The sequence below is a fragment of the Zootoca vivipara genome, chromosome 17 (genome assembly GCF_963506605.1).
Source record: "Zootoca vivipara chromosome 17, rZooViv1.1, whole genome shotgun sequence".
In the NCBI taxonomy this organism is placed as follows: Eukaryota; Metazoa; Chordata; class Lepidosauria; order Squamata; family Lacertidae; genus Zootoca; species Zootoca vivipara.
Window position 1 is genome coordinate 39,689,905 of NC_083292.1, and position 16,564 is coordinate 39,706,468.

Genomic DNA, 16,564 nt, shown 5'->3' on the forward strand with positions numbered 1-16,564 from the left:
TGAGGATAGGATACTGGACTGGATGGGCTGTTGGACTGATCCAGAAGACACTTCATATGTTTATCTGCACACAGGTGCACAGACACACACACCACAAACTGTGCCTCAAAGCAGACCTATCAAAGAGCTGGTGTTGCCTGGGACTTTTCTGTGCAAAGCAAGTCAAGATGCAAGCGTGAGAATCTACACCAAGAACGGCTTCCTTGATCATGCAGCCTCCTTATATCTGAGGCAGGGCGGAAATGCGCAGAGCTGATTCACACATGCCTGCCCATCACTTAATGAGTGCATGTGCAAACAGGGCTATTGTGCTAGGAAGGGGAGAGGGAAATTTGTCGAAAAGGGCAGGCCAAAATGAGCACAGGGCCAGAGCCGCTTCTCTAGCAGGGTGGGGAATTTCCCAGCCCATGGGCCAATCTTGGTCCACCGGGTGGGTGGGGAGGGAGTTCAGTTTGGCCAATGAGACCATTTCCCCAAACCACACCCACCAGTCAATCAACTGACATCACCATCCGATGGGCAGGGTTCAATCCTGCTGCTTTGCCAGTGCATTCATTGCAGAGAACGGCCTGGAAAAAGCAGGATCCCTGCACAGAGCTCAGCTCCTGCTTGCGGGGAAGGGGGGACAGGAGGCAGGACTAGATCGCTGGTTAGATTCCACAGAGACAATATTTTTTTACAGACGCAAACATTTCGGGCAGCTAGGCAAAGAGGAGCCACACACAAGAGATCCGACCTATATACAGAACAAAAACCCACATAGCACAGCCCTATGGCGAACCGAGTGCCAGGCCAGGCGATCACGTTTTCCTGGGGATCCTTGTCCTTCCTTCCTGTCATTCCCAGCTCGCCACTGTGGAGTTCCTGCGTAGTTTGAAAGGCGGAAAAACTTGCTCCAGAGTGATTCTGTTCGCCCCCATTCCCCCCTCCCTCCCCCCGCCACCCTTTTTCAAAAATTCATGAGCAAAATATGTTCCTTTTCTTCCAAGCTGCAGTGCCGGGTTCTATATTTAGATTCCCTGCCAGCGAGCCTGTCGCAAGGAGCAGCGAGGCGGAAAAGCAAAAGCCGTCACACTCCAGCGGACCCATCTTGCGGCGCCACGTCAGCTGAGCGGACAAGCCGCCGGCAGTAGCTTTCCTGGGGGAGAGGGGGAGGGGGTGCAAGCAGGACGAGAAGGTGGCTCTGTGCAGCCTCGCCAGTTGCTGCTCCCCTGGGCTGAGTAGGAAAAAACTGCCTGCAAGTGACCAGGCCATTGGCAAAAGAGGTGGATTGGTCCCCGTCCCCGCAAACCAGTGTGCTGCAAACTGGAAGTCTGGAAGTCCCTGCATCAAATTTCATCTTGCCCATAAACAGCAAATCATACAGAGACACGACAGGCACAGTCCTCCATGGACAGGAATTTCTCCGAGTCTCCGCACCAAAAGTGAACGAAGGCAAAAGTCGCACCCAGTGCAGAGGTGTAGCAGAAACTTCTGCCCTCCTGCAGAGGCTGATGGGAAGGAGGGACGCCTAGAACGAGGACTCATCCAGAGAGGCAGTGGGCAGCCCTCCTCTTTGAATTGGCGCTTTTAAGCTCCATGGCTTTATTGCTGTACTGTTTTTAATACTCGATTGGGAGCTGCCCACAGTGGCTGGGGAAACTCAGCCAGATGGGCGGGAAATAAATAATAAATAAGTAAATGTCTGCCCCCCCCCAAGACACCCCAACACTCCTCTAATGCTGCCCAGGTCTCTAAGATCCTGACTGAAGCCTTAAGGTTCTTCAAGAGAACACCTATGAAGGGCTTGCAATGCTCCCCACCCCACCCCCCAAAAGAGGGGGGGGGAATAAATATTTAACACCAAAGACGCGGGTAAGAAGAAATTTCAATTAATAAAATGCAAACAACTTATCAACCTGACTTTTTTTTTAGGTACACCGTCCAACAGACAAGCATAGCACATGTCGGGCTCAAGGGATTAAGATCAGCGAAGGGAGGGATTGTGGGTCACTGTTGCCCTGGCAAATATCGAAAATGAATTTTAAAAAGCCTGTGCCGATAAATGGCAGAGTTTGTCGCTTGCATGAATTATGCAAATGGACTGCTCTTTGCATAATCTATTCTGTTTCTTCCTCCGCCAAGCAGGCGTGGAAACCTCGGTTGCTGGAACATGAGTGCTCAGACGCTACAGGGACTTGAAAGGGAGCCCTGAGGGGGAAAACACACTTTGTACACACACAGAGTGAGGCCTCTGTGATTGCTCCTTCATATTTTCCGTGGTGGAATCCTGACATTCAGAAAACAGATGCTTAAGCCCTGCTGGGCCCTTAGAGGGTGCATAGCAGACAGAAATTCAACTGGTGCACTGGTCCTATAGCTGCCTGTCAAATTTTATTTTTATTTTTGGCCTGTTGTAACTCTGCTATAAGGATAGAACAGGAGCTCTCCAACCTTCGGGAGGCCCGTTTGAAAATTTAAGAAACAGCCGTGGGCACCACAAAACCTATTTCAAAGAAGAAAAAAGTGATCACACTTAGGAACGTTAAAGCCCAAAGAGGAGACTCACCTACATGCACCCGAAAACAAATGTAACAAAGACAAAAAAGGAGGCAATGCCCCCCCCCCACGGCCAGCAAGCAGACAAAAAAATCTGGGGCACCCATGTTGAGTGAAGAGGCATTAGATTTTATCTGACTGAGCATTGAAGTGACTGAACCATGGGTAGGCAAACTAAGGCCGGGGGCCAGATCTGGCCCAATAGCCTTCTCAATCCGGCCCTTGGATGGTTCGGGAATCAGCGTATTTTTACATGAGTAGAATGTGTCCTTTTATTTAAAATGCACCCCTGGGTTATTTGTGGGGCATAGGGATTCGTTCATTTTTTCTTCTTCAAAATATAGTCCGGCCCCTCCACAAGGTCTGAGGGACAGTGGACCAGCCCCCTGCTGAAAAAGTTTTCTGACCCCTGGTCACTGAACCTAAGTTAGTCCGAACCATTGGAGTAACTTTGGAAGAAAGAAGTGCGTTGGAAGGCAGATAAAAGGAAGTATTTCACACAGCACCTAGTTAAACTATGGAACTCACTGCCTCAGGAGGCAGTAGTGAGCACCACCTTGGATGGCCTAAAAGAGGGTTGTTGGGCAAACTCATGGAGGAAAAGTCTGCTGGTAGCTCCTAGCCAGGACAGCTCAGCTCTGTCCCCCCAGTTGGAGGGAGCAATGCTTCTGAATGCTAGTTCCTGGAAACTGCAGGAGGGGGAAATGCTCGGATCCTGCTTGCAGGTTTCCCATAAGCATCTGGTCAGTCACTGTGAGAACAGGAGGCTGGACTAGATGGTCCAGAGTTCTGATGCCATTGATTTGCCCTGGGTAGGATTCACCCAGGCTCCAATACTTTGGCCACCTCATGAGAAGAGAAGAATCCTTGGAAAAGACCCTGATGTTGGGAAAGATTGAGGGCACTAGGAGAAGGGGACGACAGAGGATGAGATGGTTGGACAGTGTTCTCGAAGCTACGAACATGAGTTTGACCAAACTGCGGGAGGCAGTGCAAGACAGGAGTGCCTGGCGTGCTATGGTCCATGGGGTCACGAAGAGTCGGACACGAACAACTAAACAACAACAACAGGATTCACACTGGATACAATTCATTGTGGGGAAAGACCAGGCAAGGCAGTGGAGTGGGGTGTCTGGAGAGCTGAACCCCGCTTTCCAGCCCCACCCATGGTTAAAAAGGAAGGTGGCAAAGGCCATCAATATATATGTGTGTGTGCCCCCAAAACGAACCCTACTCCCCAGATTCCCAGCTTTCTTTTTCTTTCTATTTTTAAGAGCAAGAGCATTCGAAGAACCTGAGATGTGCTGAATATATTTTTATCTCTCACTCTAAACAGGAATTTGCAGTCTTGGAAACTGCTTCACACCTAGGAAGAGGTGGCTTTCATTTGGGGAGGAAAGACTTGGGAGGCCAAAAAGCACACACATTTGCATGTGAATTTCTGCCTAAAAATCAGTGGGGATTGGTGTTTGAAAGCGGGGACAATTCGCTTTCAGTATGGGAGGGGGAAGCACCCCTTTGAAATGAAAATAATGCCCAAGGCTGTTTTTCTTTTTTAAAAATGAGTGTTTCACTGCTTTATTCTTTTCGCAAACTGCTTTGAGGCTGTTGCTTTTAACAATCAAGCAGTATCGTTTTTTAATGAAATAAACAAACAAACATGAAACAAAATCCATAGGCCCTATCCTTCTCATTTTGGGGTGAGAAAAACTGTTTCACCTTACTCCAGAAAAGGTGTGTGTTTGCGTGTATTAGGCTTGCCAGGTCAACAGCATCCTAGAACCTGAGATTTGAGAGCCCAAACCTGAGACACAGAGGCGGCCCTGGTGGTATCCAGGGGCGGTTCCTGGAGATGGAAGTTAATTGGGAGAGGAGAGTTCCAGCACTCTGAGTGTCTATACTAAAATTTGCAAACAGCTCCTGCAATACTGAAGCTTGCAAGCTGCAGGCACTGTCTCCTTAATAATTTCTTGCTGTTATTATTCAAGGCCCTCTCATCTCTACCTGCCACCTGGAGGAGGCCAGGTGAACCGGGAAACTTCAGGTGGGACCTGAAGGTCTGGAAACCCTTCTAATATACACTATCTCTCTGTGTGTGTTCCCTGATTCTATGGTACTGGCTTCTGAGGCTCCATCTCGATCCCAGCCTGCCTTCACCGCAAACTTCCACTTCTACCCCTGAACACTAGAGTATTTTGCTGAGAATGCCTGTCTGTTTGCAAAACACAATTTCCCCCCTCTCTTTTAAATGATGGTCGCATCTACGTATCTGTTTGCAAAGCCAGCTCAGGATACTCTTTGGGGGGACTAAGGTCAGAGAGAGGGAGACGAATGAGGTTCCGGATGAAATCACAGAGCATGGCAAAATAGCAGGAAAAAATTGCACTTTTGTCCATTTGTCCCCTAAACCAGATCAACTGAACAAAAGAAGAAACACACACACACCTGTACAAACCCTCTACAGCCACAGCCTGTAAGAGCTCTCTGGTTTCAATGAAATCAGATTCACATGGTTCAACTCACGGAGAGATCATCTCAGTAAACTTCACAGCAGCAACTTAAGTTTTGCTATGAGGATACAATACTACAGGCCCACCTTAATTATCCAAGTGACATGCATTAAGAGAGAAGTAGTTGCAGGCTTCGGGGAACTCTTAAGAAATTTAATGTATTAAAAAAAAACACTTGCAGGGGAGATCAAAAAGTGTGTGTGTTGAGGAGGGCAGAAAAACTTGGAAAAAACAAGCAAGGGGGGGAACAGAATAGGGTATCTTGGCCAACTGGAAGCCTTGGCAGGAGTGTTCCATGCTGCAACATTTTGTTGCAGACCCCATTTGTTACCCATATGTTACAATTTTGGGGAGGGTTGGGATTAGGGATGGGCAGGTGTGTCAGTTTTCAGTTTCTCATTTTCCCAATCTGAAGTTCAGTTCTCCACACTTACACCTCAGGTTGCAAATCTTTTTTTTTAAAGGTTCTCAAGAAAATTCACTGTTATTTTAGTGCAATTTTCTCCTAATATCCACATGCTCGCATGCAGTTTTAGTGTACCGTAAGACACATATTTTAGCAAAGCAGTTCTCCCTAATACAACATGTATTTGTACATTATATGCATTCTTATGCACACTTTACCACAGTATATGCATTTATGTACACATCCCTTGGGTGGAGAACTGCATTGCAAAATTCGAAGGGGTGCGAGTTTTGCAGGAGGGCCGCATTTCAGTCCGTGCATTGTTTTGGAAAGTGTGAATTTAGTAGGTTTTTGCCTTTAAATGAGAACTCGAATTTCTCTCCCTATCCCATGAGCGACAGCAAATTATCTAGAGGCATTCCAAAGATTTCTGTGTGCCAGGTGAGGTCTATTGGCCTCCGGTACCATTTACAGGGAATTTTCATAAGTTTGATTTTGTCACGCCAGTCTAAGAAATCTGTCCCAACTGATGCCCCTCTCATTTATTCAGCTCTGCAAGGCCCAGGACTTCATTTGCACCGGGCCTAACCTATCCCCCATCTCTCAGACAAGGGGATGCCAACTGACCATGAAAAGCCCACGCCAGTCTGCTCCTGCACCCATTTCAGCAGGCTGATTTGCAGGAAAGTAGGAAGTGAAACCCTTTGCAGCATGGAAATAATGTAGGGTCAGCTCTGCTTGCTGTTACTTCAAGTCTCAGGAGCAAGAGGCCGGTCCAAGAAGCTGGCGAGCCTGTCGAGGTGAGATTTAAACCAGGCACAATCTAAATCACACCCTGAAGCTCTGTGTTACGTCAGTTGTCTGATGGGTAGCAAACCACTGCATGCAGACGCAACCCTTTCGGCCGTTCAGATCTGAGGGTTGCTGGTGGGGTCAACCGTAACAGCAGCTGAGGAAGCAGCCTCATACCAAGGCAGACCCTTGGGTCCAGCCAGCTTCCTGCTGTTGACACTGACCAGCAGAGGCTCTCTGGGGTTTGGACAGGAGTCTTGTCAAGGAGATGCTTTCCCACTGAGCTGTGGTCTTTCTAGAGGAATCATAGAACTGTAGAGTTGAAAGGGACCCCAAAGGTCATCCAGTCCAACCCCCTGCAATGCAGGGGTCTCAGCTAGAGCACCCATGACAGATGGCCATCCAACCTCTAGTTAAAAACCTCCATGGAAGGAGAGTTCACCACCTCCCGAGGGAGACTGTTCCACTGCCAAACATCTCCTACAACCAGGAAGTTCTTCTTGATGTTTAGTTGAAACCTCCTCTTTTGTAATTTGAATCCATTGATTTGGGTCCTCGAGCATGAGAAAACATCTTCCATGTGAGAGACATCTGAATATGGCTAACACATCTCCTCTCAGTCTCCTCTTTTCCACACTAATCATACCCAACTCCCTCAGCCGTTCCTCATAAGCCTTGGTTTCCAGATCCTTGATCATTTTGGTCTCCCTCATCTGCACACCTTCCAGCTCGACAATACTATCCTCCTTAAATAGTGGCACCCAGAACTGGACAGATTCCAGGTGTGCTCTGACCAAGGCAGAATATAGTGGCACTATTAGTTCCCTTGATCTGACACTGTACTACTACTACTACTACTACTACTACTACTACTACTAATATTATTATTTATACCCCGCTCATCTGGCCAGGTTCCCCCAGCCACTCTGGGCGGCTTCCAACAAAATATTAAAATACAGAAATCCATCAAACATTAAAAGCTTCCCTAAACAGGGCTGCCTTGAGATGCCTTCTAAAGGTCTGGTAATTGTTGTTCTCTTTGACCTCTGGTGGGAGGGCGTTCCACAGGGTGGGTGCCACTACCGAGAAGGCCCTCTGCCTGGTTCCCTGTAACTTGGCTTCTCGTAGCGAGGGAACCGCCAGAAGGCCCTCGGCGCTGGACCTCAGTGTCCGGGCAGAACGATGGGGGTGGAAACGCTCCTTCAGGTATACTGGACCGAGGCCGTTTAGGGCTTTAAAGGTCAGCACCAACACTTTGAATTGTGCTCGGAAACGTACTGGGAGCCAATGTAGGTCTTTCAGGACCAGTGTTATGTGGTCTCAGCGGCCGTTCCCAGTCACCAGTCTAGCAGCCGTTTTCTGGGTTAGTTGTAGTTTCCGGGTCACCTTCAAAGGTAGCCCCACATAGAGCGCATTGCAGTAGTCCAAGCGAGAGATAACTAGAGCATGCACCACTCTGGCGAGACAGTCCGTGGGCAGGTAGGGTCTCAGCCTGCGTACCAGATGGAGCTGATAAACAGCTGCCCTGCACACAGAATTAACCTGTGCCTCCATGGACAGCTGTGAGCCCAAAATGACTCCCAGGCTGCGCAGCTGGTCCTTCAGGGGCACAGTTACCCCATTCAGGACCAGGGAGTCCTCCACACCTGCCTGCCTCCTGTTAGCCACTATCCAACCTCCACCTGCCTCCAGGCACTCACACAGGACCTTCACCGCCTTCACTGGTTCTGATTTAAAAGAGAGGTAGAGCTGGGTATCAACCGCATACTGATGAACACCCAGCCCAAACCCCCTGATGATCTCTCCCAGCGGCTTCATATAGATGTTAAAAAGCATGGGGGAGAGGACGGAACCCTGAGGCACCCCACAAGTGAGAGCCCAGGGGTCTGAACACTCATCCCCCAGCACCACTTTCTGAACACGGCCCAGGAGGAAGGAGCAGAACCACTGTATAACAATGCCCCCAGCTCCCAACCCCTCTAGACGGTCCAGAAGGATGTTATGGTCAATGGTGTCAAAAGCCACTGAGAGATCCAGCAGAACTGGGAAACAGCTCTCACCTTTATCTCTAGCCCGCTGGAGATCATCAACCAGCGCGACCAAGGCGGTTTCAGTCCCATGATGAGGCCTGAATCCCGACTGGAAGGGATCCAAATGGTCCGCTTCTGTTGATGCAGCCTAGAAAAGCATTAGCTTGTTGCGGTTTGGGGGGGGGGCGTGGTTCTTTTTTTGGTTTTTTTTTGCAGAGCAGGGCTCCCAAACATCTAATCAGATTCCATTTTTTGGCAGATGGTCCAGGCTAGGCCTTTGGGAACAATGTTTTGGGTCTTTTTCTTTTTTCAACCAAGTGGTACATAAATCTTAAGAAATAAATAAACAAATAGTTCACAAAGCCCTAAGAAACTTGGTTCTAAAGTTACTAGGGGACTGCCTGATTCTACCTCGATTGACAAGATCGTCTGATGGGCCACTTCTGGTGGTTCTCCCCCAGGCCCCAGGGGTTCAGCTGGCCTTAACTGACTCTTTAATGCAGCGGGCTCTGCCCTGTGGAACTCCCTGCCTCTAGAGGTTCAGATGGAACCACTCCTGACTTCTTTCAGCTGTCTTTTGAAAACTGAATACTGCTTAGACAGGCCTTCCCAAGACGAGCTTCTCTTTCCCACCATCCACCGAGGTTCTATTGACATTTCCAAATTATTTTTTATGGATATTTATAAACGTGGCTACCTAGTGTTTTCGACATGTTGTAAGCCACCTTGAGAAAGTGGATTATAAATTGGCAAATAAGCGAACGAATAAAATGCTAGTTGTGCCGGAACAGGCAATGGGGGTAGGATCCTTTTGGCTTACCGGAAGGATCCAGCAGTCCGTTGCAACGGAAACAGTGTGTTGGGTCTAAATGGGCCTCCCTTGGGCTTGATCCAGCAGCGGTCCTTGAAACTCTCCCAGGCCAAGAGAGAAGGGGGAGGCCTGTCTATCTTCAAGCCCATCTACCTGTCTCTCCTTGTTTGCTTAGTTAGTTAATATGCTCCTACATTATAATGAGCCATTCCCGTTGGGGCAATTAAGAGATTAAATTTGGCAGCTGTTCCTGTTCGCTCTGATTTGGCAATTTCCGTATCCCTCCCCCCACCCCAGCCCCAAATTGGGGGTTGAGCAGAACCAGATATCACACTGCCCTGGGCAAAATTAATTTCATATCTATCCCCCACCCCCCCAATGCCCCTCTTCCTCAGATCTTGCTGTACCAAACTCAACCTAAGCAACAAAGAGCAGCAGAGTTGAATCTTCTGCACCAATTTTATAGAATGAGAGAGAGGTGGGCTACCGGGGCAGGGCGGGGGCAGGAGACCAGGCACAAGTGGGGTTCTTCTCCCCCTACAGGAGTTTCCTTATTAGCTAGCCACCCCTGAGATTCTGCAGCACACACACACACCACAAGCAGCCACCTGAACTAGCGAAATAAAAGCCTCCTTCATCATTTCCCAAAGATCCTTCTCAAAGAGTTATCTTAAAAAACGTGCAATGTTGTACAGGTGGCTGTGGCCGATAGGAATTGTGGTCCAAAACACTTGGGGGGCTCCAGTTTGGCAAAGCCGGCCCTATCTTTCCTTTTAAAAGAAAACCACCATCAGCTGTGCTTTAAGGAGTCCTTCCCTTATTTTAGGGGGTGTAAACAGACAGACCAAGGAAATAAAAGCCCCACAATCATTCCAGATTTTATTTTTGATTTATCTCGGCACACGAAGGACAGCTGCCCAAATCATCCTGGAAAAGGAGGCCGACTTTGCCCCTTGAATTGTTAAAAATATTGCAAGTTATATAAAGACAGGGTGGAATAAGTTACCAGAGCCCCTGTTGTCCCATCTCCCTGCCCTGTGGTGCCCGGAACTTGGGGCTGTTTGCGTGACAAAGCCCCCAAGAAATCCCAATAACTCACAACTGACACAATATTTTAGGTTTGGTTTTTGGGCATTATTTTGGCCACAACTTTATTTAAAATACAATTTAATTCTGAGTGTTGGCTTAGGCTTTGGTTAATCCTTCTGTCCACTCTAAGGGACAGGACCATTTCCATCTGACCATTGGGTCAGGACCATACCATCTGCCCCATTGGGCAGGACCAATTCCATCTGACCATTTGGGTCAGGACCAGCTCCGACTTACCTAGGGGTTGGTAAGTCAAGTAAACACCCCAAGGGATTGGAGGTACGCAAGCTTTTCAAAAGAATGAGAAACCGAAAGGAACGTGGTCGTTAAGTTAGAAGTGGCTGTCAATCAACTCTAGGCACGCCCTGTGACTCATCCTAACTCACTGCCCACCCCCTCCCAGATTTCTTTCAGGCTCGTCCGCAAACGCCACTACGCTCTATAAGTGCAATGGACTTTGCTGTAGATTTCGGCATTTTGTGATCGGACAAGATCGGTAGGTAGATCCTAAACATGCTGGAGGCTCCCTGCCTTCTGACTTTCAACCAGCCTGTGGTTTGGCCCTCCCTGTCATCTTCTTAGCCCCGAGCTTCAATTTTGTCCTAGTAGAACACAGCAGGGAGGAGGTTGGGGGCAATCGAGAATGAGTTGGCTCTAGTTCCACCTACTGTGGGCCTCCCTGCCTTCCACGCCACCATGGGCACCAACCACCAGTGACTAAAGATTAAGGGTGCAAGACAGAAGGAGACCCCCGTGAGCATGTTTACTCAGAAGCAAGCCTCTCAGGTCCTGGTGAAGCTTGCTTCAGAGTGAGCACAGTTTAGGAATGTCAGCTGGGAGAACCATCCCACACAGGTTGATTCAAAAGGAAGTCTCACTGCATTCAACAGGGCTTGTTCCCAGGTAAGTATACAGGTACTGTAGAATGGATTCAAACCTCCCTGTGTCCCCCCCCCCCCCCGTATAATGGAAAGGGAGAGACCATTCAGTTCTGGGTTATGTGAACAATAACTCGTTGGACTTCCTTCATCTCTGGCAATTAGGCTTTTGGAATTGGTGAGCAAGGAAGAAGAAGGGCAAGCTCATTGCCAAAGCTTTGTGGTTGTTAGGTGGATATTATATATACTTCTTACTTCTATGCCGTCAGACCAGATCTTTCTCTCCCCAGCCATGCCAGGCCAAATTTGACAGGTGGGTGGGACCAATCACCTGTCAATCATCTGACATCACTTCGACATCAGATGCTGCTGCGCCCCAACGGTCGGGACTTCGAAGCGCAGCACGCGCTGTTTCAAAAGCACATTTGCAAGCAACCCTTTGCTGCTCTTTAAACCTCAAAAACCTTAGTTATACTGAAGGCCAGGCTTCCTCAACCTCGGCCCTCCAGATATTTTGAGACTACAATTCCCATTATCCCGGACCACTGGTCCTGCTAGCTAGGGATCATGGGAGTTGTAGGCCAAAAACATCTGGAGGGCCGAGGTTGAGGAAGCCTGCTGAAGGGTCTTTCCCACCTGGTTTGATACACCAGCTCTGATGAAATCCTGTTTTCTATCGATTTAAAAGCCACAGAGGTGTTTAGCTCTTTAGATTAGGATGGTGGTGGGTTAGGATCAGCCTTTCTAGATGCAGGGTGTGTGAAACAGGAACCTAACACCTTAGCACTCATGTGCGCTAAAGCAATGAGGTGCATTTGTTTTCCCATGGAGAGATTTCCCTTCTAAAGATTCCTTGGCAGGGTCGAGGGTTCTTGGACTCTGCTACAAACTCACACCAGCTAATTGTTATGCATTGATTACATTCATTACCCACCTTTCCTCCAAAGAGCTCAAGGCAACATACATGGTTCTCCCTCTCCCTGCTTTACCCTCGCAACAACCTTGCAAGGGAGGTTAGGCTGAGAAACAGAGAATAGTCCCAATGTCGCACCCATTGGCTGAATGGAGTTCTAGAACCCTAGCTTACCACCACAGCACAGGTGGTTCAAGGCATCCACAAACATGAAGAAAAAGTACTGGGGGAGGAAGGAGGGACAACGATTTGCCTGGGGCCAGGGCCAGGAACACAGAATGTGCCCAGGAAACCGAGGACGAGCATCCTGCCTCCGTTGGCATAGCCATTGCAGCTAGCAGCCAGTCATAACGGTGCCCCTCCATGAGGACAAGCCTGATCCTCTGAGCAAGGGTAGCAATGTGCTGCCCTCCAAATCTTGCTGGACTACAACTCCCATCCTCCTTGCCTGTTGCTGCACTGGCTGCTGGGTGTGGACCCCCTGAGAAGGCTGGTCAGATGTGGTGGTGGTGGGAAACAACCACACACTGATCTGCAGAACACCCAACCTTTCCCCTTGTTCAGCTCCTGTGAAACTGAAGCTACTCAATGAATTCTAACCAAAAATAATAATATTCAAACTGCATCATATTGCAGATTTAGAATATGCTTGTGTTTTTCCAGACCTGGAGGTTTGTCCTCAGCCCCCAAGCCCTGCATGGAAAATCTGATGGGATTAGTTTGTTAATTGATCTTATTTTATTGCCAGTGTTTTGCAACACCAAATGTGCAATACCACCAAACATGAAACTTTAACTCCTGCTCAAACATCCTGTTTATTATTATTTTGGGGGTGGGGTGGGGTGAGAAATATACTACACCCTACAAATTCCAACATACTCAGACTCCAGGCCTCAATCTCGACTCATTTCCCTTCTCACAAAGCTTACCAATTCCTTTTTCTGCCCTTGCTCCTCTGCCTTTAATAGCAGCTCAATTCATTGGAACTTGGGGTGGCAGGTGAGGGGGGAGAGATATTTTTTTCATGGCTGGTCCCCTTGTAAACTGAACCCTTGTCCGAGTCACAGAAACAAAGGTTGATCGCAAAAAGCTGGCAACTTCCTCGTCTGCGCGATACCTACCAAATACCATTTGCAGTAAAACCAATAGAAACCAACCAACCAACCAACCCAATAGCCTCACACCTAGTAATTGTGTTCCCGGATGGCCTGATGGGTGATCAGTTCTGTTTTCCTAGACTTCAGAGACAAGAGCAGCTTCAAATGGGCTCAGCAAATGTCACTTCGTTTTCTTATTGCCCCCTCTCCCAGCAGTTTACGAAGCCAAAACAATTTTTCACAGAACGGTGCCACAAATACCTGCCAAACTACGTCCATTAATCAGCGTTTTGGATCAGTAAGCCCAGACACATACGAGACGCCTCTTGCCTCCTGCTCTATCAGTTGCCAAAATTTGGATGCTGATGAAATCTCAAAATTAAGGGAAGCTGGACCTCATGAATTTTTGCCACTTTAAAAAAGACACCCCCCAAACCCCAAACCTCTTAATGTTCTTAATTATACTCCATTCCCTTCCTTGTGTTACTTCAGGGTCTGCTAAATGGATTTTGCTCTGCTTTCTCTTCGCTCTAAAGTGGCACTTGAGGGCAAAGCAGTGTTTACGAGCCGGCATCACAGGGAATAATAATAATAATAATCCTATATGGCAACTTTTCCTGCCACTCACCTACAAAAGTTTGATGCGTCTTGAAATGTGGTTTTAAAGACAATTTAAACAAAATAATTTCAGAGCTGGCTACTCTCTTACACAGCTGAGAAATAAAGGCCTGGGAAGGGGAGGCAGCCACAAGGAGGGGCAGTTTTGCTGGGGAATTTGGAGGGGGAATGATCCGGCAAAAATAATAAAAACCACCCAAGAAAGATGAAAGCTTTCTTGTCCTGAAAACCAAGAGGTCTCCAGAGTTCTGTTGTACAGGCATGTTTAAACCTGGAAATCATTCCAGGCGCTGCAATTGTGTCACCCAGCACTGAGCTTCAGCTAAAATTACACATTTGTTTCCTCTTCAAAAAGGTGGCTTTTATTTTAATTTCCTTTTTTTTAAAGAAAGGGCAAAACTTGATAAGCAATTAGGTTACAAAAATTCAGAAGCTCTACTGTCACAGGTATAAAAATAACACTGTGGATTTATTTAGCTACACTTTAAGAGGAGAGGCGGCACTGAAGCCCCTTCTGAAAAAGGTGGCTTGACCCCTCCCTCTTTTCAACTCCAAAAAGAAAACATAAAAGAGGAAATGAACTGGAGAAAGGGTCTGCTATCTTTTGCCCCCGCCTCCCTCTCCCTCTCTCCCCCCCCCTCTCTCTCACACACACAAGCTCAAAGCCAGTGGAAATCTGCTCAAAATACCCTCCCCGCTAAACGATTCCTGCTCCCCTGCTAACTTAGAGCCCTCTGGCTTCCGAACCTTTCTCCACATGACTTCAAGAAATCAGAACCTAGATGCCCACCCTCCATCCCATTGACACAGGCAAGCGAGTCTAACCCCATCCTGTGGGATGCTTAGACATCCAGAGTCCTATTCATGGTGCCCTTTTGGAGGGGGGACGCGAGGGGAGGGGGAAGAAATCTACTGGCTCTCTACCTCCGGCCATCTGTTACCATCTCCCGCCCCCCTCCTCCTGGAAAAACCGCTTACCCTCAAATGCCTTGCTCTGACAGCCCTCCCTAAGCCTACAAACTCCACGCGTAACGCTCGCCAGTGACGAGCCGGGCGGTGCTTTCTGAAAGACGAATTTATCTCCTCGCTTAAAGCTGTCTTTTCTGTGCCCCACCCCCACCCCCGGTAGTACAATTCCAGGCGATACTTTGAGCTCAGAATTTCTTCTTCTCTTCCTCTTTCTTCTCTCTCTCTCTCTCCCCCCCCCCAAGTACTGTCCCCTCCGGCTTTGTTGTACTTCGCCTATTCAATCCCACCGCTGCCACCAGCGCATCCAACGCGCGACGGTACCGGGGCGCAGCGCTTCGTGGTTGCGCGGAACGAGCGCCTTACCTTTATGCATGCCGGTGTATTTATCCTTAATGACTGTCAACTCGTAGATTTTGCCGAACTGCTCGAAGATAGGCTTAAGGTCCTTCTCCTCTAAATTCCGGGGGATTTGTCCAATGAAAAGTTTGATGGCGTCTGGTTCCTTCATTGGTCCAAAAAGGAGCGAGCAGGAGCGAGCCTCGAATTCAGAATGTTAACCAAAAAGGGGGGGGGAGAGAAAGAAAAGGGGGGAATCGCGCCGGAACAAAACAAAGAAAAAAGGAAAGGAAAAAAGAGCAGAAAATCCCAAGCTGGACTTGGTCGTCTTCGTCGTGTGTGTGTGTGGAAACAAAGAGATCAAAAGCCGGCAGCAGTTTGGGAGACAAAATTTCCCTCCAATCTCGCTTTAATTGAACGGCATTTCCGTCTGCCTCGCTTCTCTCCCAAATCCTTCAATTATTATTATTTTCTTTAAAAACAAGCAAACAAAAAAGGATGAGGAAGTGTGGTGGGGGGACGAGAAAGAGAGGGACAGAGATTTCCCTTCCTTTTTTCCCCCGCGTGCCAAAAAATACAATAAAATTCCTATTTAAAAGATAAAAATAAAATAATAATTCTTTTTTTAAAAAATGCAAAGAGTTCTACGATCCGGCCTTATCCAAGGGTCGTGGGCAGCCCCCAGACCCTCATTCTAATTCTTCTGATCAAACAATTACAAAGCTTGCAAGCAGTTAATTAGTTTATTGATTAACTTTCCGTGGCGCGGTTGAGATTCTGGGGTTTCTTGTGATTTCCTCCCCTTCTTCTTCTCCTCCTCCTTCCCCCCTCTCTTTTCCTCGCTTATTGATTCATTTTCGCACCCTGCCGGCTCTTTCCCTCCCTCCCACCCCTTTAAAATTTCCTTCCTTCCCTCCCCCCCAGCCCCACCTCAAGAGCGCGATTTCGGCTGCTTTTTCGGGTTTGACGGTCCCTTCCTTTAATGGATCTTGAGCTCTGTTTCAAATCTTTTTCTTTACCAACAAAACCTCCAGCAGCACACAGAGCCCTGGCAGCCCCTCCTCCTTCCCCCCCCTGACTAATAATCATGTCAGAGTAAGGGACCGGCAACAAATTACCGGCTCGGGAGAGAGGAGAACAGCGCTCGGGCTGAGAGGGGAGCCATGCAAAAAAATCGCAAGCGCTGAGAAAGCAGCTCTTTGCCTGCTTTCAAAGAGTGACCTGGAAACTTTGCAGAACCACCCGGGGGCAAATAACGCCTCCCTCCCAGGGCCCACCTTATTTCTGTGGGATACTGGGATGGGATATTGCTTAGGGGCTGTTGTCCGGGTCGAGATTTAATTTTGGAGGTGTTAATGTTCCTGTTATTGATACTCATTTGTTGCCTCTTAATTTTCAGATATGCCTGTTGTCTTTGTCCATGGAGTTTTCTTGGCAGGGATACTGGAGTGGCTTGCCAGTTCCTTCTCCAGGTGGATCATGTTTAGTCAAAACTCTCCACTATGACCTTTCCACCTTGGGTGGCCCTGCATGGCATAGCTCATAGCTTCTCTGAGTTATTCAAGCCCCTTCGCCAC

At 48.2% G+C, this 16,564-nt stretch overlaps 1 protein-coding gene across 19 annotated transcripts in view; it reads right to left on the reverse strand.

The window, feature by feature from the left end:
- Positions 1-15,197, reverse strand: part of CELF3 (CUGBP Elav-like family member 3) — a 55,937-nt gene extending 40,740 nt beyond the window's left edge. For all 19 annotated transcript variants that reach the window (XM_035097983.2, XM_035097974.2, XM_035097979.2 and 16 more), the window contains exon 1: positions 15,015-15,197. In XM_035097983.2, the coding sequence (XP_034953874.1) occupies positions 15,015-15,159 (145 nt within the window). In that variant the 5' untranslated portion in view covers positions 15,160-15,197. The remainder of the gene's footprint in view (positions 1-15,014) is intronic.
- Between the last annotated feature and the right edge of the window lie 1,367 nt (positions 15,198-16,564).